Genomic DNA, 24997 nt, shown 5'->3' with positions numbered 1-24997 from the left:
TGGCCTGATCAGTAAACCCAGACCTGTAGCCCTCCTCCCTCTCACGCCACGTCTCGTTACTGTGACAATTTCCTTGCCCAACCTTTCGTCCATCCTCACGTCATCTCCACGGAGAGCTGGTCCTTCGCTTCCGTGCATAAATGAGGGAAGCAAGTCTGCTTACCTCTGTCAGTTAGCTTGCATCTGCCAGCAGCTTTGTACAGGGCTACGATTTCTGCTCTCACCAGAACGATTGCAGAAACTCTCCTATTTCAGTCCCAGAGCCTCTTCAGATTGATACTTGAAAAACAGCAATGAAGTAAAAGACCTAGGAAGAGATTTTTGATCCAGTACTTTGGATATTAGATCTGCCACAGTTTACTACTCATTCCTAAATGCACTTCGTGCCAGCCATTGCACGGGGCTGGATGCAGTGACTCATGTTGGAATGCTTAAAGCTGCCACTACTTGCAAAACAATAGCTCTGCCAACGTGCTCGCTCATCAGAGTGGGGTCGCGTACACGTGTGTAGCAAAAAAATATAACTTTCTGGGGCTTATCCTCCAGCTTTTTCTGGTTATTTAAACTTTGTATTTAAATTGCACGAGAGTGAAATTTGCTAGAGCTTTGTTTACTAACTCTTATGCTTCAAAAGCTCAGCACACATAAAATAGTGTGCTGGTCACTCTTCTGGAGCACCAGTCTTCCTCCTGACGTAGTGCACGGACTTGCCCGGAGGTGTGCTGAGTGTTCGATGTGTTGTAGAAGCTCACTGATTTACGTCACGTTTGGATCTTGTTTGGTGCAAGCCCAGAACTATGTGAGATTTGTAACGACCATGGAGACAGCGAATAACACTCGGTTCCTTAAAGACCCTGAAATCTAATTGCAGCGGTTGAGGACTGATAATTCAGCTGTTAGAGCCTCTGACAGATTTAGGTCCAGCTCTGATCTGCCACCAGCTCGCAGGAGATGCACGCCCTCTCTTTCTCATCGATAACGTGAGATGAGGGTGTTTGCCTCCATCCTCCTCGCTGCGAACAGAGGCACAACCAAAGGAGAGACCCAAGCTTTGTGCATCTCCGCTGGGCTCTAAGCCCTTCTGCTCCACCCCAGATGCACCGCGGTAACTGCCCTTCACATAACTCATCCTGGGCAGATTTTCCAGCCTGTGTTCAGGTGGATGAAGTATCGCTGTGCTCTTCTACCCGTTCCAGCAAGCAGCCTACAGGGTGGCGTAACCTGCACTGTCAGGAGCCTCAGTCCGTGGTTAGAATGCATTGAGTTGATGTAAGACTTTGTTATCCGCTGTAAAGCCATCTGGTGTGTATTTGCCTCCTAGATCATGTCAGCTTTTTGTTCTGATGCGGTGAGAGGTCCAGAACTGGACTTCATAATAGATATGACAAAGTCCAAACTGCCTGTCACTGGTTAACTCTCCTCCTAGTTTTCTTCTCCTCTGTGCAGGTTCGGGAGGGGATATGTAAGTGGCCTTATAATTGCTAGTAGGTGACCGTGTGTCTGCCCCACGGCTTCAGGTAGGATTTAACTCTCAAGAGGTCAGAGCACATCAAGAAAGCAGGGTTCAAGTTTCTAAATGACTAAGTTCTTCTGAAAACACTCCCTTTAATCCTGTTTGGAAGAGATTTAAATGAACTTGAGAGTAGACCAGCTCTGGTTTCTATCAGGGACAGAGTGGAACTGGGTCGTAAATATTTTAGGTGGAATGTTCCAACAAAAAGCAGCCGTATGCTTTCATCTGTGGAAGAGGTGAGGGCAGTGAAGGATTCACAACACGTACCACAGTGATCATACAGCCCCCTGGTTTAGCCAGCTGGAGAGGGAAACCTTCACCCTGGAGAGGGAAACCTCGATGTCCCAGTGCTTCCATAGGGTTCCTGCACGTTCTGCGGTCTTGTTCCACCTCTGCACATCAGTTCTAAGCGCTGGTTTTCTCTCTGCTCAGGCTGACACTACTCATCCACTGACCAAGCACAGGAAAATAGCCTCATCCTTCCGAGATTCGTCCTTATTTGATATTTTCACGCTGTCGTGCAACTTACTGAAACAGGTAAGGAAACTCATTTGTCACCTCTCTTGGGGGCTGCGTGTTGGGGTGACGGACTTCGGGCTGAAGCTCCCTGTAATAAAACTCTTGGAATGAGCACTTGTGTTCCAAAAGCCGGTGTTCTGAAGCTGCCACCTACCACCCGAGTTAGCTCCTTTATCTACTAGAAGCTCTCTCAAGCTTCTCTATATAAAGCAGAAGTTTCCAAGGTGATCGTTTAAGTGGGGCGGGTGATGGATTGGGCTGCTACAAACTGGTGAGCACGTTTGTAGCAGCATCCATAAAACACATGCAGCTAGGCAGCGCCAGAAGAATAAGCCTTTGTGGAAGGAGGGAGGAAGGAATTCTAGTGCCACGGGTCCTGGCAGTGTTATTTGCAGTAGACTTAGGCGAGAAGTTTGCTTTTGTTTCAGGCCCAGAGCAGTGACACAAAGCACAGAGAGGCTGGCCTGGCCCTGGAGTGCAGACCTGAGTGCTGCCTTTAAGCTGCAGTGAAACGACCTCAGTGTTTCGTGGCCATCGAGTTCTTTGTGTTACTTGAGAATATTCCTGTTCTCCCTGTCCCTAGCAGGGCACTGTAACTGGAGCAGGGCTTACACAGAGCTGTGCAACAAAAGTGTCTGTGCTCATTTCCATGTGAGGGTTAGGTGGAGCAACAGGATTCCCTGCTGTTAAGTGCTTGTCAAGCAGAAAATGTATTCTTCTGTTTGACCTTAATAAGAATTTCCTTATCTCGTGAATCTCGGGGTATAATTGCAAGCTGGCAAGCCTGGCTGCTTCTCTGCTGTGCGGTGCAAACCAAGTGGAAAAGGAAGCACTGAGTTTATCCATCTGGTGTAAAGACAAAGCATGTAAATATTCTTGTCTGTAAAAATCTGGGATAGCTGGGGTTGGTGCCTGTGGCTTGTGATCCTTAGGATTGCCGTGTCCTGTTAAAGGTGTCTCACACTCAGCCGTCGCCTTGATTATTTTTTTTTACTTTCACTTTTTTAACCCGCCGTATTTTATAGGCTTCTGGGAAGAACCTGAACCTGAATGATGAAAGCCAGCACGGTCTGCTTATGCAGCTTCTAAAGCTCACGCATAATTGCCTGAACTTTGATTTCATCGGCACGTCAACAGATGAGTCCTCAGATGATCTTTGCACAGTGCAGATCCCAACCAGTTGGAGATCAGGTAACCCCGCTGGAGGAAGAGGGCTAATCTATAGCGTATCAGCTGGAAGCAGGGGTGACTTGATAAAGCCTTCTCTTCACTTCAACTTTTGCATACCGTGCCAGATGTAAAGTCCAGCCTTTACAAATGCAGTCCAGTTGGCGTTGCCTATCATGAGCTGCACAAACGCTCCTTTGCCCTTTCAGTCTTTAACCTGCCAATTCAAGAAACAGTAAATTGTTTCAAATACATATGCATAATAACTCAGGACCCCTTCTTTACATCTTTCCTTTTCTCACCAGGCATTTTGGAGGCAGTTTTACAAATCGCTTTTTAAAAATATTATCCTGTAATTTTGTCTTGGTACCACCGGGTTTACTTTATTTCTGGGAAAGCCAATTGAGTTATGTAACCCTGTAAAATCCTTTGGAAGTGTTCTTTGAGCGTAGTCCTCCGTGTGACAAGTACGCACGCCGTTCTTGGTCTGCACAGATCAGCATTAGGCGTGTGGAAAGCAGCACAAGGATGTGTTGTCAGTAAAGTGCTCCGTTCTGTTTCAGCATTCTTGGATTCTTCGACCCTTCAGTTGTTTTTCGATCTCTATCATTCCATCCCTCCTTCGTTTTCTCCTCTGGTAAGTCTAGCGTTCGCGTTCCTTACCGACTCTGCTACCAGAAGGTGTTGTGGGATTCACCTGGGAGGCTCACTGGTGGTTAAAATGTCACAGAAGGGCTTCAGACAGTTCCTTTCTTTTGACGGCGCTGCCTTGTGACCCCCTCACAAAGGGGAGGCTGCTCTGGTTCTGCCGCTGCTGATGGGTTTCACGCATCCGCAGGTTTTGGAAGCGACCTAAGAGCAGCTTGCTTGTTGGAAGTCCAGTCTGCTGCTTTTATCCTTGCGTAGCCTAGAGTCTGCTAAATCTGCCAGGAAGCCCTTTTGGAGAGCTTGTTATTTCCACAGTATTGCTTAGTTGATCCTAAAACCGTACTGCAAGTAGGTACCAAGTCGGGGAGCGCAGCCGAGGAACGTAATTCATAATTCTCTTTCCACGCTTTAAAACGAGGCCACGTCCCAGTTGGATGAAATGGCCAACAGCACAGCTGAACTAAAAGTTTTAGTATTTCTTCTTGGGGAGAAAAAAAAGGCCTGCTAGGCATTTATCTAGCTGATAAATATTTTTCATATGTTAAAATGAAAACATGCCCTGTGGCTACGGAGGGAAGGGTCCTTCAGAAGTGCTTTTTCCGCTGAGACTCTCAGCACTGTTCATTACGTTGAAGGGTTACTTGCTAGTTCTGAATTTAGAGCCTCAAATATCCACGAGAGATTAAGCGTGAGACTTTTTTTTGTTGCTGAACAGAAATCTGAAGCAATTAAACCTTTAATTGCCCCGAGTCTTTGATCATTAAATGTAAGATCCACCAAGAACGAGGGGCTGCACGGTGAGGCAGGTAGTTACGCTGGTCGGAGGGAAAGGGCTTTGCCTCCCGATAAGGATTCCAGAGCAGTGGCCATAACTGACCTACCTATTCGTGGCCCCATTCACCTGCCTGTGATTCACTACTGCACCTCTACCTTTGGAATTTGCTCTCAATTAAATTTCAGAGGTTTGCATATCACCTGCAAATGCTTTTCCAAGTCTGTGTAAAATTGGCTAGTTTTTCCTCCCTCTCCTAGCGGACTCATGTGACCTGTGTTCTTCATTCAAAGAAATCTCATTGTTTTGGGGGGTCACACAGCAGAGTTTGCAGCACACCTTTGACTGTCAGGACAGAGATATTGTTCCTCTGTGTGTTGTGCTTTTATCCCCGCTGTCATTTGTATCTACATTTTTACGTAGACTGCACAGAATGGCAAAGATGACGGCTGTTGTTTCAAATCCTCTTTTGGACTGAAGGAGCTGATGTGTGGCATGAGCATCAAACTTAAATCACTTGTTGTGCCATGAAGAGGAAGCACGTGGTGTTCATGTTAGTGTTCTAATCCCTCCCCTTTCTCTTCTTGCCCCTTTTAGGTTTTATCCTGCTTAGTGCAGATAGCCTCCGTACGCAGATCCCTCTTTAACAATGCAGAAAGAGCAAAGTTTCTATCTCATCTTGTCGATGGAGTTAAACGAATACTGGAAAACCCACAGGTGAGCGTTTTGGATGCAGTCAGTGGAACTCTCTGCTTCCTCTGCATCAGGCTTCTTCACCAAAAATACTTCCTAATGCACGTGTCCCACCTGCGGCACTGGGAGAAGGGCGCAACGTCTTGCTGCTCTTCTCCTTTCTCCACTGTTCCACCAGAAATCCGTGCCCCTTCCTGCTGCTGGGTAGTGCTGTTTCTTAATTCTTCTTTCTTCTCTCCTCTCAGAGTTTGTCAGACCCAAATAACTACCATGAGTTCTGCCGATTGCTGGCACGATTGAAAAGCAATTACCAGCTGGGAGAGCTGGTGAAGGTGGAGAACTACCCCGAGGTCATCCGGCTCATTGCCAACTTCACCGTGACCAGCCTACAGGTACAGAATCACCTGCCCTAAGTGGGGTTTTATTCCCCCTGCTGTCCTTAAAACAAAATTGTAACCCTTTTGTCTGTTCTTTACCCCTTATTTTGCTGAATATCTGTCATTTTTTGGTTTGTTTTAACCCAAAAAAGCCCTGCGGTATCTGTGACAGAATCCTGCGGTGTAGCATGGATTATGCTGTGAGTTCCTACTGAATGGAACAAGAACAGTGTGTGGGGGAAGGCAGGGTTGCTATGCCTCTAGAGTCTTTCCATGCCCTAGCAGGGAAAAAAAAAAAACACAACTTACTAAAAAAGGCTTATTTTTAGAATTATCACTTCACCATTAAAATGCAGTTGCCAGCATCCCTAGTAATAGGAATATCTTGCCCTGTTCCCACTGAGGTTTCCACTAGTGTATAACTTGTAACCACACCACTGCACAGAACATGGTTAAAAATGTTACAGTTTACGTAAATACTAAAATTTAACAAAGTCATTGTCTGGAGAAGGGCTTTAAGGTGTCCGTTTTGTCTGGGGAGCTGTCTGCAGCGTGCTACAGGATGAGCTCGGCAGGACTTTGGGACCAAAGACTTGGGCTCAGCCACGCAGCATCCTTCACTCTTTACTGCTTCCCCTTTGAACTTAGGTGCTGAAATTCATTGTTAACACTGGCAGCCACATCACTAACGCTTTTAGATGATGCCCTTGACGTGCTGCGTAAGTCAAAACAAGCTGGATATAATAATCAACACCCCGTTTCCTTTCCTTTTCTTTCTGTTGCTCTCGGTAGCACTGGGAGTTCGCCCCGAACAGCGTTCACTATCTCCTGAGCCTGTGGCAGCGGCTGGCGGCGTCAGTGCCCTATGTGAAAGCCACAGAGCCTCACATGCTGGAAACGTACACACCAGAAGTCACAAAAGCATACATCACGTCCAGACTGGAATCTGTACACATCATATTGAGGTAAGGGGAGCAGAGAGACGGCAGCACTTCTGCTGCAGGCACCAGAACCTCGTGCACAAGGCTCTGGCCTGTTCTGTTCTGAGTTGTCTTTCCAAAATGGATGTGACTGCAGGAAGTTTAGTGAGTCACCGAGGGGTTTTTCAGGGAGACTTACCTAGATTGCTTATTCTGTGTCTCACACAAAGGAAAACGTGCACTTTTTTAAAGCTTTCTTTTTTTCTTTAGGCCTTAGTCAGTCTAAAATGGTTGAGATTGAGCTGAGTTGTTTCGGAGATGGGCGGAATTCATCTTACCCAGTGCTATACATCTGCAGCATGCCATTTGCACTCTGAATTGCCATCGTAACAGAGAGGAATAAGTATTCAAAGTATGATTCACTTAATTCCTAGGTATCTGCTGCAGGATGGCATAAATTAGACCTAAAAGTGTCTTTTTTTTTTTTCCCTCCTCTGAGTGTAAAGGCAGCCTGGAGGACTCTGCTGCAGTGCCTGTCTTTGTGTGGGATGAGTTCCACCTTGTGTTTGTGTGTATTTGATGAAAACAAATGGTCAAGTATAGAAAAATAATCTGTGAGTGCCTCTTTTAAGGGAAGACAGATCGAGTTATCCCTTTTTAGCTCTCTAACAATGCATGGGTGGAACAGCAGGTTTCTGTAGTTTTGGAGTTCACAGTACAACTTAGTGTTGAGGTTGATGTATTTAGAGGAAAAGGAAACTAAAGCATTGAGACGGAAAGCTTTGTTATATAAAGACAGCCAGACAGAACTTGCTCTTGGCTCTGCACATTCTGTTCAAAGATCTGGATAAACATAACGATGTAAGAAGAGCTTATTCATCCCAGCTCCTGATGGCCCTTCCACCTGAACCATGCATGTTTCTGATTTATGGCTCCGGTAACGATCAGATTATTACATCAGCCTGTAGTTCTCCATCATGACAAACACTACAGGCAGGGACTTTACTCACTGGAATTGCTGTGTGCCTCAGAAAAGCATCTCCTGTCTGACAGAAATAAGCTTATGTTACGGGTTAGGCCATCCTTGTGTTTTAACTCCTCTTCTCATCTGCTTTCTTGCTGCTCAGGGATGGTTTGGAGGATCCGCTGGATGATACTGGGCTCGTACAGCAGCAGCTGGATCAGCTCTCCACCATCGGCCGGTGCGAGTATGAGAAGACCTGCGCTCTGCTCGTGCAGCTCTTCGACCAGTCAGCCCAGTCCTACCAGGAGCTGCTGCAGAGCGCCACCGCCAGCCCCATGGACGTTGCCGTACAAGAAGGTGAGCACCTTTGGGGACCAACGACCCGCAAGCTTGCAGTGGGTCGCCTGTCCTCCAAAGTCCTGTTCCAGAAGCCTGCGTGCCAGGTGAACACCGTACAGCGGGGAGCCAGACCTCGCAGGTGTTCCCCTGGGGAGGTGCTTGTACAGTGCTGAACGTCCTTGGCTGGGGACAGACACTCCCAACACACACAGCGCTGCTGGCCGAAGATGTTGCTGTCCTGCAACTGACTGCACACCTCTTAGGGGAAATCATTTAGTCATCTCCTTGACCAGTCTTTCAGAGACGAGCTACGAGGATGTTGCCCAATCTATGGGTTGCCCACAACCACCTGCCCAACCTGCCTTTGGCTCAGAGAGGGTGTGGAGCACTCATCTGAACCTCCCCACTGCTTACACGGCAGAAACCTCCAGCTAGTGGTCGATAAATGAATAACTGGGAGTGGGCTTTTCAGCTGGTGCCAGTGTCTGAAGGAGAGTGTCTGTCTGCAGCACTGGGCGGGCTCTGCATGCAGGTTTTGTACTTGCACACCTCTTTGGTTTAGGAGATGTTTGATGCCGGCCATAGCGAAGCAGTTCCTTTGCAGGTCTGGGTATGGCTGTGTTATGCCCCTTCTCTGATAACGCAGCTGGCTTATCCTTCCTTGCAGGAATTGGGCACATCAGCACAACTATAGAAACTACAGCTTCTTCTGAAGCAATACTGTCTGAACTAACGCAGTGCAATCTTGTGCGGGCAAAACTCCGTGTGATGTTGACTTCTCCATCAGCCACATATGCTTTGTGAAAGAACAACGCTGCCTGCTGGCATCTCCACGTGTTTAAATACACAGAATGCACTTTTGCAAGGAAGTGGCTTTCTGCAGTGGAACGGCTTTAGATAATGAAAACCTTGTAGGCAGATCTGGCGTTCTTGTTTCTTTTCTAGTCAAGTCATGCCTGCTCTCCCCCAAGTGGAGAACCGAGTAATTTGGGTGTATTTAGCACAAAAGCAGAAAGATAATCCTTGTGAACCCCGTCTTTGCAAGCCTCCCCAGCTTCCTCCCTGTACTGTGTGACATGCTTGGTTCTGATGTCCTCTGTTGGTTTCAGGGCGCCTGACGTGGCTCGTCTATATTATCGGGGCAGTGATTGGTGGTAGGGTCTCGTTCGCCAGCACGGATGAGCAGGATGCGATGGATGGCGAGTTGGTTTGTCGGTAGGGAATACTGACTGTTTTCTAGCTGCACCACTCTTGAAGAATTGCTATCGTGAAGCTGCCACCATGCTCCTCCCCTCTTTTCACTGAAAAGAATACAGAATTGGCCATCCTGAGAGAAGAGATTGGCAGCGCTGGCTAGAGCCACGCAGCAAATTTCTGCTGTAGCCTGTCAAAATTGGGAAGTCTGGGTTGTAAGAAAGACCATGAGAGGGGAAGAGCATGAAAAGGGGGAATTTATACTGGGCTTAAATGCATGCATTGGGAGTAGAACTAAATGCATGATGGCTCTTTTCTGGGGTGGGGGGGAGTCTTTTTCCTCGTTAATAATCCAAAATGGGCTTTGTCCTAAAATATACTGCAAATATTGTAGTTTTTCTATAGCTGTTAAAACTTTATGTTGTCTTCTAACACCTGATGGATTTGGGGGATTGTAAATCCTTTGCAGTGCAAGCTTTATTAGATGGATGTGAGAACACGTAGCCTACTACTCATGAACAACCTTGAGTTATGCCGAATGCCTCTTAGTCCAGAGCCTAATTGTCCTGCTCTGGAAATTAGGGTGGGAGGAGAACCTAACCTGTGAAAGTAAGGAATTTGGCCTGTTGGTGAGCCATGGCTAATAAATAACATCAAGCACTGGCTTCCCGAGTAGCTGATGGGGAAATGGTGAGACCTCGTATATATTTCAGTAACAATTAGCGCCAGTATATACGACAGACGTGCAGAGAAATCTGATTATCTTCTGTCCCACCCTGTTTTGTGGCACTTGCCAAAAAGGGGCATCATTTCTTTTGCCCCCTGTTCTGTTGCACGTGTTGCCCTGCAATCCCTCCAGCAGCGAGGTCGACTTGTGCAGGACCTTGGCACTGCCCCTGCGCACAGGTTGTTTCCACGGGGCACCCAACAAAAGCCAGGAGGGAGTGTCATTTACAGCGTGGAGCAGGTAGTGGCTTCTCTGGGTCTGAGAACAAGTTGGGCCGGTCACTGGATCGGTGTGCTAAAGCACCCGAAGCTCACTCTGCAGCAAATTGAAACCAAGGCCTTGCATCCCTCATAGTGGCCTTGCACAGAAGAGGAATGCGCCCTAGTCAGCGTTTTGTTGTCAGTTTTCTCACCTATTGACCCAAATCAGTGCAGGAAGTAACAATGACACAGCCTGGAAGCACCACCCTGTGCCAGAAGCCCCTTGCTCTCCCTGCAGCCAGCAGCAGTGTCATCTCCTTTTCCCTCCCCTCTCCAGGGTGCTGCAGCTGATGAACCTCACGGACTCACGGCTGGCGCAGGCTGGGAATGAGAAGCTAGAGCTTGCCATGCTGAGCTTCTTTGAGCAGTTCCGCAAGATCTATATCGGAGATCAGGTGCAGAAGTCTTCCAAGGTAAATTCCCTCTGTGTCTTCCATCGTGTCGGGTGCAGTAATAACCTCACTTCTTTTAAAATGAAAGCAGGTGGCATTACTTGTTTCCTTTTCTTGATGGCTGAAAATATTTGAGACTTGTCTGCTCTGTTTCCTAGGTGTATGTCCAGTGTTGTTGCAAACCCTGAGCTGTTTCTGTGCTCTGTATGCCTGAGGAAGGAGCCAGTGATTTTGACAGTAGCCTAGAACCTGAGATCAGGGTTTGGTTTTATCCACTTGGTTCCTTCTGTGACTTCAGATGAGTCCCTTAAACCCACGTGCATGTGAAAGTCACTTGATACATAAACACATGAGGAGCCCAAGCCTCTCCATTTGAGCCTTGTTTCCTCAGCTCTGAAGTGAAGATAAATACCCCTACTCTTAATTACAAGGTAGTCGTAAATGTGCTGGGCTCCGAGTGCCTTTTGCATCTTTACACGTTTTGCACCTTTAGAGATGCAAAATACTTCAGAAATGGCATAAAGAATGGGAACGTCCTGCTTGCAGAAATCAGTTCTCTTCCCTTCCAGTAGCCTGGGGCCTTTTGTCCCCCCTGGAGACGACAGAGCAGCGGTGTGACAAAGGCTTTCAGACAAATTCAGTAAGGTGCCGCATGCAGCTGTGAGTGGAGGAGCACGGTTAGGTTCTCCTTTCCCTAGGAAAATCAAGTGGCCAGCTTCTGGAAACAGTGTTAGAAGCTGCTATGACCAGTGATGTGACTAGTCACCCTCTCAAGAAGAGGTGGCAGTGATTAGGGCAGGTATTCATCAGATCACGAGCATCTCGGCTTTGTTTTGCTCCGTATGGGAAAGCCCAAAGCGTACGCCTTCCCGAGGATGAGTGCTGCAACGTGAGGCCAAGTGAAAATCAAGCAATCCTTGCTCATTACCTGTTTTGTTGGCAGCTTATAAATTGGTGTTACTTTTCTCTCCAGCTGTACCGCCGTCTCTCAGAGGTCCTGGGGCTGAATGATGAGACCATGGTCCTGAGCGTCTTCATAGGGAAAATGTAAGTGTTCCTGCCTGCAGGCATCAGAGGTTCCAGGGCTTATTTGAAGGTGTTACCAGGAAAACTGGAATACGAGGGAGTGTTGTTCAGCCTAAAGCTTGTAACATCTGGCTGCTTGCCAGAATTACAGGCTGTGATCAGGGGCTTAAATCACGCGCAGCATCCGGGATTGATTTATCCATCGTGGATTCTAGCCTGGGCTATGGAGACACAAAAATAAGCCGCACACCAGGATAATGGATTCCTTTTCCAGTGCCTGCTTAGTAAAACCAGAGTCAGAGAGGGGACAGCCTCAAGTCCTCGTGCCCTGTCATTTGACTGTTGCCAATCACCAGCCACGAAAGCTCTCTGGGGAGGGGACTGCTCCTTCAAAGGTTTTCCATGCAAATTGTGCTGTTCAGTACCAGAGTAGTGCAAGTCCTTTTCCTAAAATTCATTGTAAAAGTCTCAAATTCTGCTGGACACCCTATTCGGCCTGCTCCTTGGCAGCTCTCCTCTGGACCGAACCCATCAACTGGCTTTGGTCGTGCCTTTGGCAGCCTCCATGAGCATTTTGAACCACTTCACTAGCTCCAGGGCTGAATAAATCCGCCTGGAGACGTGCAGCCTCTGGCTCCCCCTTGATTTCTGTAGCATCGCCCCCTCTTTACCCACATGGGGCCTTGCCTACCCTCGCGCACCCGAGCTGCGCGTCCGCAAGGGGTGAAGTGGCTCTCCTGGAAGAAGCAAGGGCTACTAGAATTCTGCAGCTGACAGTGGATGGTGCAGGTGCAGAATTGCATACGTCTGCATGTAGTCACTGCCGCAGAATTCTCTTACCCTTGCTGCAGAAACCAGCCCTGGAGTGCCACAGAATTCCAAGGGCCTGGGTATGGGCCAGTGTAGCTTGGGACCCAAGTAGTGAAGATTATCTGAAGGATAATTTTCTAGTCAACCAAATGTAAGTACAGTGATTTTATACCAATATTTTGTGGCTTGTGATGTCTGTGGTTTCGGTGGAGGGTGGAGCTGATGATGTTGGGTGACTTTTGCCTGGAAGAATCCGCCGCACAGCAAAGGGGAAGGCGAGCAAAGCCCTCTGATCCGTCCTTGTTGTCCTCTTCCGTAGCATCACCAACTTGAAGTACTGGGGTCGGTGCGAGCCTATCACCTCCAAGACACTGCAGCTGCTCAATGACCTCTCCATTGGATATCCTTTTCAGAAGAGCTGTGGGCACGCAGGGCGCTTGCAGGGTGGGGGAAGAGCGACCCAGGTGCTTTAGGAGCACTCTGCACCTAACAGATTCCTGAACCCCTTCATCTTTTGGGTAGCGAGAAGAAAGCAGAGTGCAAGTGCTTGGTCAATGCCTTATTTAGGTGCTGTGTTACAGTGGATGGCTGTCGTACTGTAAGATTTTTTACTGTGGATCATAATTGCTTCATAGCTCACCGTCCATAGCGTTAATTTGCTCACAGTCATGGTCTGTCCTGCTTGTTCTTCTTGCCAGAGCAAATGAAACCGGTCACTGCACGCCTCTGCAGTAGAGATGTGTGCAACCTGGTAAGAGTTGCTCTTGAAACCTATGGAGGAGAATCTAGAACGTATTAAATAGAATAGACGTAAGTTCCCTTCCAGTTTTGCCCCAGAAAGTGCTTCGCAAGCATTGCGAGAGGTTTTCTGCTGACTGCTGCTTCCTTAACGCCGCCTTTACATACAGCAGTGTTAGAAAGCTGGTGAAGCTGAGCGCCGTACAGTTCATGCTGAACAATCACACGGTAAGTCCTTTCACCTTCTGCTTCTTGTCTCACAGAGAACTACATCGGCCTCTTTGCAGCTTAGATAATCCCCTGATTTTAACACTTGGGCACGCTTTTGAAGTTTACCGGTCTCCCAGATGCTTTCTTACACTGATGGAAGCCTCTAGAAGATGGGATCTGTTCCATCTCTCTTTGTTCAAAGCCCGCCCTTCAGTTTTGAGAGGTGGTAATCATGTGGAACCTTTCATCCCAGAGGGGTTAACGTGGGGCTCTCTTTGCTCTCCACCAAAAGACAGCCATCCACAGTGGGAAATGCGGGAGACAGACGATATCGCTGCACAGGCAGGTAGAGAGCAGCGACGCTGTTCGTGAAATTTAAAGCAAATTTTAATGCCCAGCTTTCAGTCCAAAAGTGCTGATTTGGAGGGAGTGCCATCACTCACAGCAGCGAGGATGTCAGCAGCCTTGTTCCATGGTCCCTGCTAGCACGGATCCCTGGGCAGATCTGGAATACTGACTTGAAACCAAAGCCATCAGAACGTGCGATTAGAAGTGAGCAGCAGAGCACATCAGATCTACGACTCGCCTCTGGGAGCGCGTGGTCGCTCGCTGCTCTGATGCCGTAGCGATAGGGCTCCTTGCAACCACATCCAGAAGGTTTGGATGGACTGGTTGGGCGAGGCACTGTATTCCTTCATCTGGGGGATGTTTTAGTGGTGGAGTCCCATGTCCTGGTCCAGAAACTGCAATGAGACTGCGCTGGGGTTTCCTGGTTACTCTGTAGGCAGAGTAACCAGGGATCTGTCTGCAGAAGCCCATTTCCAGCAGCTTTAGTGCCCAGAGGGTCCACAGGACAAAGAGGGGCAGAAGGCTCCTCTGATCTGGAGGGAAAGCAAGGCTTCCTTGTTCACCGGGTCCTGGGAAATTCCCAGATGGAAGGTGACAGTGCTGATACCTGCAGCCAGGAGAGCTCCACGGGCAGCGCCGCTCCAAGCGTGCCGGCGCGGTGCGTGTTGCCCTCTGGTGGCACATTCTCCGAGAAAACCCACAGCTTGGCTGTCCTCATCCCTGCACAGGATGAGGATGAGACAGGAGAATCCATCAGTGACCCAGCCCCTAACGCAGGAGTTCAGGCAGGTGGCTCCCCTTTAACCTGTGTCGTCTCTTCTGTTTGCAGAGTGAGCACTTTTCCTTCCTGGGCATTAACAATCAGTCTAACCTGACTGACATGAGATGTCGGACTACGTTCTACACTGCACTTGGGCGTCTTCTCATGGTGGATTTAGGTACTTTTTAGGTCTTTTCCTGAGATCCAGAGCAAAGTGATGTGGTTTGGGAGCTGCAGGTTGGATGTTGGTGGTGATAGATGACCTGTCTGGAAGCGTGGTCTCCTTGCCTCCAGCTGTGTGGGTGACCGGTGTCTGAGTGTCTCAGCACAGGCAGATCTGCAGGGATGTGCAGTCTGCTTCCTCCTGATTTCCTTTTTATTTCAGGGGAAGATGAGGATCAGTATGAGCAGTTCATGCTTCCCCTAACGGCTGCCTTTGAGACCGTGGCACAGATGTTCAGCACAAATACTTTCAATGAACAAGAGGCAAAAGTAAGTCAGGCAGGACCTTCCCTGGTACCTGTGCTCTCTGCACTCTTACCTTTAGGGGTTTTAATGTTTTCAATTCAGACTCAGAGGAGGGAATAAATAATTCCTGCAGAGAGAGAGCCCCTTTCCCCTCTGAACAAGACAAGTAGATGGCTGGAGTGATGGGAAGCAGTGGTGTTCCTTGGGGTCTAGTTCGTAATTTAAACTGTGGGGCTCCTCAGCCAGCTCCCCTTCTACTGGGACTGAAATACCCCGGTACTGTCACTGCACTGGCTCAGCCTAAAGGGGGTTTCTGGCACTGAAGGGGAAGAACTGTCTTCATTTGGGATCAGCAGCCAGCACAGAAATGGGATGGGAGGAAGGGAAGTAAGTGGCCCTGGGCTGGTGGAGCCTGGGGAGGGAAGGATCCATTTGTGTGTCAAGTTTTAACGTGTCGGTTCTCTTGCAATGCAGAGAACTTTGGTTGGTTTGGTGAGAGACTTGAGAGGAATAGCCTTTGCCTTCAATGCCAAGACCAGCTTCATGATGCTCTTTGAGTGGATGTATCCTTCCGTTCGTTGCCTGTGGACTTGAGCCACCTCGTCCTTTGGGGTGGGGGGAGCTCTGGTTGAACGCATCCAAACGCTCCGTGTTCCCTGCTAAATCCTGGCTGGGGTGGGAAAAGAGGAATCTTCGCTTTTATAGTACACGGTGTCCTGTCTGGGAGCCCTAAAATAGCTTTGGCTTTGTCTGCAACCAGGTCAACCTCGAAATCTGCTCAAGGCTAAATCATTGGGGTTTTCCAAGTGGCCCTGAAGAGATCTGACTTGTAACGCCCAGTGGTTTTTAATGGGATGCGTGCAGCTAAAAGCCAACAGTGGTTGGTAACTTTGAGAGCAAAGCTGCTTAAAGAGCACAGTATCTGCACTCCAAATTTCTCCCTGGCTGCTGAAGGTCAGCTGTCTGCCGCACTGACAGGCTCTTGTATGTCTTCCCTTTTGTCCAAAACCTTTTTGGTTCGGTTTGTCCTAGTAAAAGATGTGTGCAGTTCCTTCAGTGGACCTGAGATTCTTCTCTGCTAAAGCAGACCCTGGCAAGCAGCATCAGCTGCAATTAGCATTGTTAATCAGCTGCTTTGCAAGCCTTTGCAAACCAAAATACGCCTTTTGGTTGAAGCTGTGACCTCTCTTCACACAAAGCACCCCGGTTCCTTAGCTCTCCCCTTGCAGCTACCCATCCTACATGCCGATTCTACAGCGGGCAATCGAGCTGTGGTACCACGACCCGGCCTGCACGACGCCTGTCCTCAAACTGATGGCTGAGCTGGTACATAACAGGTACGAGGCTCCAGGCTGGCAGGGGTGTGAGGCTGGACGCTGGCTGTCTGCTGCCGCAGCCCCCGGCACGGTGTCGATGCCCAGTGGTGTTCTCTGCTCCGGTCTATTCGTACTCTGCAGGCTGCCAAGGGTGGGAGGTGGGAAACCTGGCGTTGTTTCAGCTGGGAGGAAAAGCTGAAGGTTCGCAGCTAGCAGTTGTGTCACGAGTCAGTGGGACCAGGAGACGCGATCAGGCAGCGCTCCGAATTTCTTTAGCGTTTGTTTCTTGGGATGGCACCGTAAGATGGAAGCAGGAGAGTTGGGTTAATTTTTAAAACCCGTCTTCAAAATCAAGCGAGCGCTGTTCTGTCTGGCAACCAGATGACCACTTCTGCTTTAGACCACGAGCTCTTTCTGCCGGCGGAGAGGTACTCTGACGCCATTCAGATAATTCAGAGGCTGTCTAATCTGGCCGTGGAAGGTTGCCAAGACGTTGCTTCGGCCTGCAGCCAGCTGAGCGCAACCCTATAGGAAGGGACCATTGTTAGAGCCAAGTGGAAAGGACACGAGGTTCAGACGCAGCCGTTTCAGAGCTGTTGAGCATCTGTGCTGTCAGGGTGTTTACCCCAGCTGAATGGCATCTTTGCAGCAAGAGCAACCTTCCTGGAATACGTCCACTCATTTATTCCGAAGGTGAACTGGACAGCTCACTGCACATCGATATTCAGATCTATTCACTGCAGGGGAAGCAATGCCAAGCTCTGAACTCTTGGTCGTGTTATGAATAGGAGCCAGTCAGCCTGCCCGACAATGCTGGCTTCCAAGATGTTCGCTGTGTTTGTGTACAGTAGCCTAGTGACTATTGCCAAGACAGGATTTCCAGCCTCAGACTTGTAATATTCATAAAGTCTGTGACGTAGAGCCCCTTTCTTCGGCGACGGCATTGCTTGTCTGTCCCTGAGAGGTTTTGTCCTGCCTGGTGGTGGTGAGGAGCAGCAGCCCTCCACCAGAGCGGGGTGTTCAGGGAGCTGGGGAGGAGGCTGCCCCAGCACACGGCAGCACCTGGAGGTCCTGGTGTGTGGGCTTTGTTTTCCTCCGCAGGTATGTTTGAGATCCAAGCTATTCTCTGCCTTCCCCTTAGGTCCCAACGGCTGCAGTTTGATGTGTCCTCACCAAACGGCATCCTGCTCTTCCGAGAAACAAGTAAAATGATAACTACGTATGGTGAGTGTCCAGCAGGTGGGGTGGGATGTGCTTGACTCCTTGACACCTCTGCTCGCTTGGGGAGTGAGGGCCGGGCTCTTGCCAGCTCAGAGAATGGTGCTGGGCTGGCAGGCAGTGCCACGTCGCTTGCTGAAAGCATGCTCAGATCCAGGGAGATGCTTCTGCCTGAAGTCCCGGGTAGGCAGGCAAACAGCACGAGGAGGGAAGTGACAACAATGAGCAGGAAGCCCAGCTGAGCCCCGTGTGAGCCTGCGGGGTGACACGGGCAGACCTGCAAAGCAAGCAGAGAGCGATCCTGTCGTTGTGCATCCTGTTTCCCCAGCAAAGCTCTATGCAGATGTTTTTCCCCATTCCTAGCAGAGCCGTGCTTGTACTAGGGTCCTGAACCGCTGCCTGGGAAATGAGAAGTGTTTGGTGCTTGTGGCTGACTTGTCACTCACTCCTTAGGGCTCTACCTTTGTGTTTTTCCTGCCCCCTGGGGGAGAAGGGGTCTGGATGTGGTTGCTGAAATACTGAGTCCGCTTCTGTGCTCATGCAGGAAATCGTATCCTAACGCTCGGGGAGGTCCCAAAGGATCAAGTCTATGCCTTGAAGCTCAAGGGGATTTCCATCTGCTTCTCTATGCTGAAGGCCGCACTGAGCGGGAGCTACGTCAACTTCGGGGTCTTCCGCCTGTACGGGGATGATGCACTGGACAATGCCTTGCAAACTTTTATCAAGCTTCTGCTTTCCATCCCGCACAGCGACCTCCTGGTAAGCCGACACCTGCGATTAGCAGCGCAAACACACGGCTAGGAAAGACAGGGTCGGAAGATTTTACAGTAAAGGGAAACTTTAATCACGGAGACGAACGAGCTTGTGCCACCTCCTGGAACCCCGGCTGGGCACAGGCCGGCAGGAAACGGGCAGCAGCAGGGCCCACGTGAAGGCTGCAACCCCAGCACCCAAGGGTGCCCCTCTCTCCAGTAGGGCACGCTCCAAGTCCCAGCAAAGCAATTACCCAAATAATTGCTTCTCTACCTGCAAAACGCTTCCTGTGAGTGAAGGATTGTTCTCCCCTGTATTGCCTGTGGGCAGAGATCTCAGTGCCTCAGCAGTTAGAGTGCAACCTGCTTAACGAAGGTACCTGCCTCGTACGCAGTAATCCATCTTACAGCAGAACTTTGAGGCCCTCTCAGCACGGTCCCAGTCCTCAAAATATTGAGGAGAGAGCGCAGCGTACTCCTCCCAAGTCTTACTTGTCTTATAGCAGGGTCTGAAAGCTGTTGCCACCTCTGTGACAGCATCCAGCAGGTTCTTAATCCAATATGCTGGCAGCCAAACCGTTGCTCTTGAGACATGCAGCTCGTGGGCAGCTCGAATCCAGCTCCTGAGAGGGAGAGCCCCCTAATCTGGGCACTGCCTGCAGGAGGAATCAGCAGCACAGACTGCTGAGCCCAGCACCCTGCCTGCGTGTTTGTAGGTGATCTGGCACGCGGCAGGAGGCACCTGGAGAGCTTTTCCTATCCCTGCATCTCCAGCACTGGCAGCAGTCAGTGAACGCTCCCCATCAGCGAGCGCAGCGGCAGGGAAAGATGCTCTGATAGAGCAGTGTTGGGAACCTGCTGGGCCGTTGTTGCTGGAGCCTGTTTTGAAAGGTAGTTGGTGGGAGACACGGGGGGAAAATGTGTTGGCCCAGAAGTTTTTCTGTGCGAGAGGTTTGTTTGTTCTCTTTCCAGGAGATTCGGTAAGCAGTTTTCGTTAACGAGTGGGCTGGGTATGCAGCGCTGCAGGAAGTGCTGGTGGTGACAGGCTAGGCAGGAGGCCTCAGGTCTTTCTCTCTCTCTCTCTGCAGGATTATCCCAAGCTCAGCCAGTCCTACTATTCCTTGCTGGAAGTTCTCACCCAGGACCACATGAACTTTATTGCCAGTCTGGAGCCCCATGTAATCATGTATATTCTCTCTTCCATTTCAGAAGGCCTCACTGCACTAGGTAACTCCCTCTGCTCTCTGTTAAATGCTCTCAGGGCTTTGATTGGGAAGTGGGAGATGATTCGGGTTGCTTTAAGTGCCTGGTATTTTAGATAACAGATAAGATGCATGTTGTGAAGGGATTTCAGGAGGATTTTCACTCCTGTTGACGCTGGAGCACTAGAGACAGTGACCGTGTCAGTGAGGAGTGGCTGATTGTTTTAGGATCAGGTGGTTCTTGGTGCCGAGTCCCAAAAAGGACCCAGATAAATGCTGGTGTTTCCCTGAGCAAGGTAAATGCTGGCGGTGTCCCAATACCTCCGTCTTCCCTCTTTTTGCAGACACCATGGTTTGCACAGGCTGCTGCTCCTGTTTGGACCACATCGTCACCTATCTCTTCAAGCAGCTGTCTCGCAGCACCAAGAAGAGGACCACACCTCTGACCCAGGAGAGCGACCGGTTCCTGCACATCATGCAGCAGCATCCAGAGATGATTCAGCAGGTAAAGACCGAAGGCGGAGGGCCTTGTTGTGGCACGGTGAACTCCCTGATAAGCCCTGCGTCGTCTTAGCGTGATGTAACACGGGGGCTGCGTGCTCCCTGCTCCACACCTCCGGGCTTTTCCTGAGGAGAAGGGAGAGGTGCAGCAGTAGCCAGAAAATCCTACGCACCCATCGTATGGTAGGTCTGATTCAAAGCCACATCTCGGGGCCATCTTCTCCCCGTGCAGGGACACCATTTAGGTGTTTGGCCACTTCCTTTCACGCTTGAAACATGAGCTGTTGTCTGTCCTTAAAAACAGAAATGTAGTTACAGGTGGTGCTGGCAGCCTGTAGAAAGGAAGCCAGGCAACACCCATCCAAGCACAGCATGCAGGCTGCTGCTGCTGCAAAACATGAGCTGTTCAAACACCTTGGAACAATTCAGGGGTACACGTGCCCTCGCAGCACAGCAGGCACCACGGGGTCCCCGTGCTTAGCCAGGCTGTGCTTAGACTTCAGCGAACAGGAACAAATCTCACGTTGGGACCACGTGAAGGTTGCCTTAGCTGCCGGCTGGAGCACGTGCTGCCTCGGCACCACTCGGCCCTGCTTTCAGAAAGGCCTCTGCAGGGCGAGTTTGGTAACGGAGTTCTACAAGCTGGCAGCACATCTGCCTCCATCTGCACGCCTCGCAGAGATGCGGAGCTTGCTGGGTTTTGTCTGTCTTGGTCAGGAGCATGTGCGATGCCAGAGGATCTGTAGGGAGCCGAGACGTTGTGCTTGCTTAGATCAGTCTTAGCTCAGCATATACCTGCACGTACCCTGTAGTTCAGGCGCCTCCGTGTGCCACTTCCTGATGACAGACGATGCTGCTCACCCAGGTTTTGGCTCTGCTGCTCCAGAGGGCCCCGCGCTGGGATCTGAACATCCACGCCTTGCAGCAGAACGCTTTTATATGCCTCCTGCCTGCCTTTCAGCAGCAGTGCTCGTTGTGTTTCTGACAGCGTTAGCCAAGCTCACTCGCTGGTACTTGTCAAAGTGTCAGCATGACTCCCACGTGAAGCAGGGAGTATTGTTCCATCCTTGCTGGTAGATCAAACGCGAAGTAAAGCGGGCTCGTTTTGGGGCCAGAAGCTGTGTTTTCCGAGGATAAAAGAGAAACTGCATCTCCCAAACCAGCTAGGTTAGATATTGGCTTCAATTCCTGCTGTTGCTTAATGAGGGAACACCGACACCCCTAGCGTGGACCGAGGGAGCTTCTCAGGGCACCGGAGCGTGTGCTCGCACGCTCTCCGTGCGTTTAAGCTCTTGCTGTTACCCCGTTTAAGTGAAGATGAGACAATCTTCCCCTGGCTGCCCCAGGGCAGGGTAGATTGTGCCAGGAACAAATACCTTAGGACCTCTCACCACCTACGTGTGCCGTCAGTGCAGAGTTCTCCAGCAGCCTGGGGGGCTCTTCCTTTTGTCCCCTGATGCTGGGAGTCCCGCAGCACTGAGGCGATCACACAAGAAGCGTTCAGCAAGCACGAGCTCTCCTTTGTACGTGCTTGGCTTTTAAGCTCAGTGCCTGAGAGTCTTTGACATCGCTGTTGGGTTTTCTGGCTGGGAACAGAAGCCAGCCAGCTTTCAGAGGAGGCTCATCTTGGCAGCATGAGCACGCCGTGGCCTCGTGTGTAATGCGGGGAGGTTTTCTTTCTGCAGAAACGAAGCTGTGGGTGAGCATGCTTTGTCCTGGCGAGGACACAGCTGGACTGGAAGGGCTGCTTCTAAGCCTAATTTTCCCTCTTCCAGATGCTGTCAACAGTGCTGAATATCATCATCTTTGAGGACTGCAGGAACCAGTGGTCGATGTCTCGGCCTCTGCTCGGCTTGATACTACTCAACGAGAAGGTAAGGAGGGCTCTCTGGGCCTGAACGATGCTTTGGGCTGGGCAGAGCAGCACGGTTTGCAGGGCAGGGAAATGAGGACTGGAGAGAGTGAGAGAGGAGGGTGAGCAGCCCTTCCCTGAGCAGCTGCGGCTCTAATGAATCCCGTTAAGTTCTCGTTTATTCCCTCCCTCTTTGCTGTTGCGTACGCTCCGTCCTAAAGCCCAGCTGGCTATTCCTCTAGAAGCTAACCCGGCCTTCTCGTGTCTCCTGCAGTATTTCTCTGACTTGAGGAACAGCATAGTGAACAGCCAGCCTCCGGAGAAACAGCAGGCGATGCACCTCTGCTTCGAGAACCTCATGGAAGGCATCGAACGCAACCTCCTAACCAAGAACAGGGACAGGTCAGTATGCACCAAAACTGTGTGGCTGAGCCCGGAGGAATCCAGCACAGCTCGTGGCAGCCTCACGGGGAGCAAAACCCCTGAGGAACGGGCGCCCTCCTCCTCTAACACGCTGCCCTGCCTCTTCCTCAGGTTCACACAAAACCTGTCGGCGTTCAGGCGAGAGGTGAACGACTCCATGAAGAATTCCACCTACGGAGTCAACAGCAACGACATGATGAGCTGACGTCTCCCAGCTCCACCTGTACAGAGCAGCATCTCTTTGGCCTGGCCCAGAGGGGTTACCGTTTCCGATGGAAAGAAAAGAGGGCGTTTCTAATCCCTGCTCTTCCCCAGGGCTGGACTGCGGCGCTCGCTTTGGCCGTACTCCACGTCCCGAGGGAGGAGGGAACAGGAGGGGTGGTTGAGCTCACCGGGGCAGGGTGCTTCTGTTTCCGTGGGAGGGGGTGGAAGGGCAAAAGCCAGGTGCAAGAATCCAGCGTCTCCCTACCCGAACGTCTGCGTGGAACGCCAGCGCTCTGCTGCAGCCTGCCTTGTATAAACATGTACATTTTTTCATAACATTTTGAACAAGGTTTATATTGACTCAGTTTAAAAAAAAAAAAAAAAAAAAAGTGTGATTGAAATTTTTACAGAGTCCTGGTGCACCGGTGCTGGCGTGAGGGTTGTGTATGCGAGTGAGGAAAGCGTGTCCTGCAGGCCTGAAGCTTTACTGGGCGAGGGGTGGGTGTGTGAAAGTGCAGAGATATATTTAGTGACAAGCGTAGAGAGAAGCAAAAAAAAAAAAACAACAAAAAAAGACAAAAAAACAAAACGACAACAAAAAAGCATTGTAAAATTCCAAATGTATATTTTTTCTTATTAAGCCCCTCGAAATCACGACTTCCTGTTACCGTCTTGCCCTTGTTATTAGGAACTCGAAGCCATGCCGCGTGATCTTCTCCATTCGTGCTTGCTCGTGGGTGTCTCTCCTGTCCCCCCGCTGTAGCAGTCCCCGCTGTCCCCTCCTCACCCCGCTGCCACCCGGGCCCTCGCCTCCCCTCCGGGCGAGCCCCGGGGCTGGCACCGCGCTGGGCGCCCGCTCCCCGGACTCTGCTCCTTTTTTTTCCCCCCCATCTCAGTCAAGCAGGAGGCACAGGAGGAACTGAGGGGCCGAGGGCGAGCTTCGTGCTCCAAGCATGAGCAGCGCGTGGGCACTTGGCCGGGGCGCGGGGGCTGCTGCCCGGGGTTCTTAATAACAAGGTTTGCCTAGCATGAAGTATTTAACACCCCCCCCTCCCCTTTAAAATGATTCCATTTTTTTTCTAAGTCACCATAATAAATGTTTTGGATATAAAATTTACTTACAGAGGAAAGCTGATGGGGGAGGGAACCTGTTTGCCTTGTACTTTTCCCACTATTGTTGCTGCTAGTCGTGTGCATTCTCTTGCTCAGCTCTACCCACAGACGCTCAGTCCTTAGGGTTTCAGTTTCTCTTCCCAGACACCACCTAACTCTTAATTTCCCCCCCCCCCCCCCTTCCTTTTTTTTCTTTTTGTTTTGTTCTTTCCTCTGGCGATTGTGTGTTGGGTCCTTTTTTTCGCGTGAGCAGATTGCTGGTTGACTTGTAAGGGTGTTTGCTGCATACAGTGTAAGCATCGTGACTGCAAATAAACTTCAATGGTTTCTACTGAGCCGGGCTGGCCTGTGCTTGGGAGAGGGGCCCCGCGCTCTGCCGGGGGTCGGTGGGCGTTTGGGGGGCGTTTGGTGGGGGTCGGTGGGCGTTTGGTGGGCGTTTGGTGGGGGTCGGTGGGCGTTTGGTGGGGTTGGTGGGCATTTAGCGGGGTTTGGTGGGTATTTAGTGGGGTTTGGTGGGCGTTTAGCGGGTCACAAAGCACCTCGGAGTCAAGTTGGTAGCTGACGCTTGGGCTCTAAGCCTCCAGCGGCAGTGCTGAAGCCTGCTGCCACCACGGGGACGCCCGGCGGTGGGGTTCAGGAACATCTCCTGAACTTTCAGGTCTACAAAACTCTGACACCATCAGCAGGTCGGGAGGGTTCAGCACCCGCAGCACGACGAAAGGGGTTTTGTAAAACATTTTATTTACAGTCTGCAAGCGGAGGCTGAGCTCCAGGGGCACTGCAGCAGGAGGAGCAGGATGCCCCGCGCTGCCCTGCCTCCTCCTGCTCCCGTCCCCTGGGGAAAAGGGGCAGCAGCCCCCGGCCGGGTGGTCCCATCCTGCCATCGGGCGCACGCCGGAGCCGAGCTCGTCCTCACGCCGTCACTGCTCCCTCCGCCACGGCCGCCGCTGGCTTCTTGGCACTGTTGTAGACGGCGCTGTTGCAGCCCTCTCTGTTCCGAGCTATTTCGATGGCGAAAAACTGGATTCTGGTGGCTGGGAGAGGGGAGAAACAGGCTCAGAGCAGGTCTGGGGGTGCAGCCTCGTACTGCCACCTCTTCTGACCCCATTACCGCCCCGCAGGGCACAGCACGGACGGGTTTGGGTTAAAAACAAGTGGATATGGGGTTTTTGGGCGCCGTGCTGGTCCCCGGCATGGTGACAACCCCCCGGCCAGGCGCTGGCTCACCGAATATCGTGTTCTCCTCCGTGTAGCCCTTGCTGCAGTCCAGGCGGAGCAGGGTGCCGTAGTTGAAGTCCTCCACCACCCCCTCGAAGCGCATGCAGAACGGGCGCCACTTCTGGGGACAGGGGGGGGCTGAAGGGGGGTGCCAGGACCCCCCCCCCCCCCAGGTCCCCCCACCTCCACACCCCCCCCCCAGCACCCACCTCCTTGGCCGGCTCCGATTTGAGCTCCTCGGGGTCGAGGACGTCGATTTTCAGCTCGCCGAAGGTTTTCCTGAACTCGCCGTAGATTTGCTCGTCCGCTTTGGTGAGCTTCAGGAACTTGGGGTCCACCGAGGAGATGAGCTG

The 24997-nt window shown here is 50.9% G+C and overlaps 2 protein-coding genes across 2 annotated transcripts in view; one reads left to right on the top strand and one right to left on the bottom strand.

Moving 5' to 3' along the window:
• The window catches only part of XPO7 (exportin 7), a 30404-nt gene extending 6643 nt beyond the window's left edge, over positions 1–23761 (top strand). Inside the window, exons 6-28 of the mRNA XM_035344999.1 lie at positions 1946–2050; positions 3058–3223; positions 3763–3836; positions 5217–5336; positions 5558–5704; positions 6482–6654; positions 7737–7930; positions 9022–9127; positions 10371–10506; positions 11459–11532; positions 12641–12721; positions 13224–13287; positions 14447–14555; positions 14763–14869; positions 15320–15408; positions 16075–16182; positions 17303–17385; positions 17924–18138; positions 19220–19358; positions 19678–19838; positions 21610–21708; positions 21961–22088; positions 22221–23761. Of these exons, the coding sequence (XP_035200890.1) occupies positions 1946–2050; positions 3058–3223; positions 3763–3836; positions 5217–5336; positions 5558–5704; positions 6482–6654; positions 7737–7930; positions 9022–9127; positions 10371–10506; positions 11459–11532; positions 12641–12721; positions 13224–13287; positions 14447–14555; positions 14763–14869; positions 15320–15408; positions 16075–16182; positions 17303–17385; positions 17924–18138; positions 19220–19358; positions 19678–19838; positions 21610–21708; positions 21961–22088; positions 22221–22314 (2772 nt within the window). The 3' untranslated portion in view covers positions 22315–23761. The remainder of the gene's footprint in view (positions 1–1945; positions 2051–3057; positions 3224–3762; positions 3837–5216; positions 5337–5557; positions 5705–6481; positions 6655–7736; positions 7931–9021; positions 9128–10370; positions 10507–11458; positions 11533–12640; positions 12722–13223; positions 13288–14446; positions 14556–14762; positions 14870–15319; positions 15409–16074; positions 16183–17302; positions 17386–17923; positions 18139–19219; positions 19359–19677; positions 19839–21609; positions 21709–21960; positions 22089–22220) is intronic.
• Positions 23762–24146: 385 nt separating this feature from the next.
• The window catches only part of PBDC1 (polysaccharide biosynthesis domain containing 1), a 108410-nt gene continuing 107559 nt past the window's right edge, over positions 24147–24997 (bottom strand). Inside the window, exons 2-4 of the mRNA XM_035344998.1 lie at positions 24854–24994; positions 24654–24765; positions 24147–24460 (exon numbers count right to left, since the gene is read on the bottom strand). Coding sequence (XP_035200889.1) covers positions 24339–24460; positions 24654–24765; positions 24854–24994 — 375 coding nt within the window. The 3' untranslated portion in view covers positions 24147–24338. The remainder of the gene's footprint in view (positions 24461–24653; positions 24766–24853; positions 24995–24997) is intronic.

The sequence above is a fragment of the Oxyura jamaicensis genome, chromosome 22, assembly GCF_011077185.1.
Source record: "Oxyura jamaicensis isolate SHBP4307 breed ruddy duck chromosome 22, BPBGC_Ojam_1.0, whole genome shotgun sequence".
Classification (NCBI taxonomy): domain Eukaryota; kingdom Metazoa; phylum Chordata; class Aves; order Anseriformes; family Anatidae; genus Oxyura; species Oxyura jamaicensis.
Note: the sequence above shows the minus strand (reverse complement) of the source record. Positions and strands in the feature narration are given on the sequence as shown.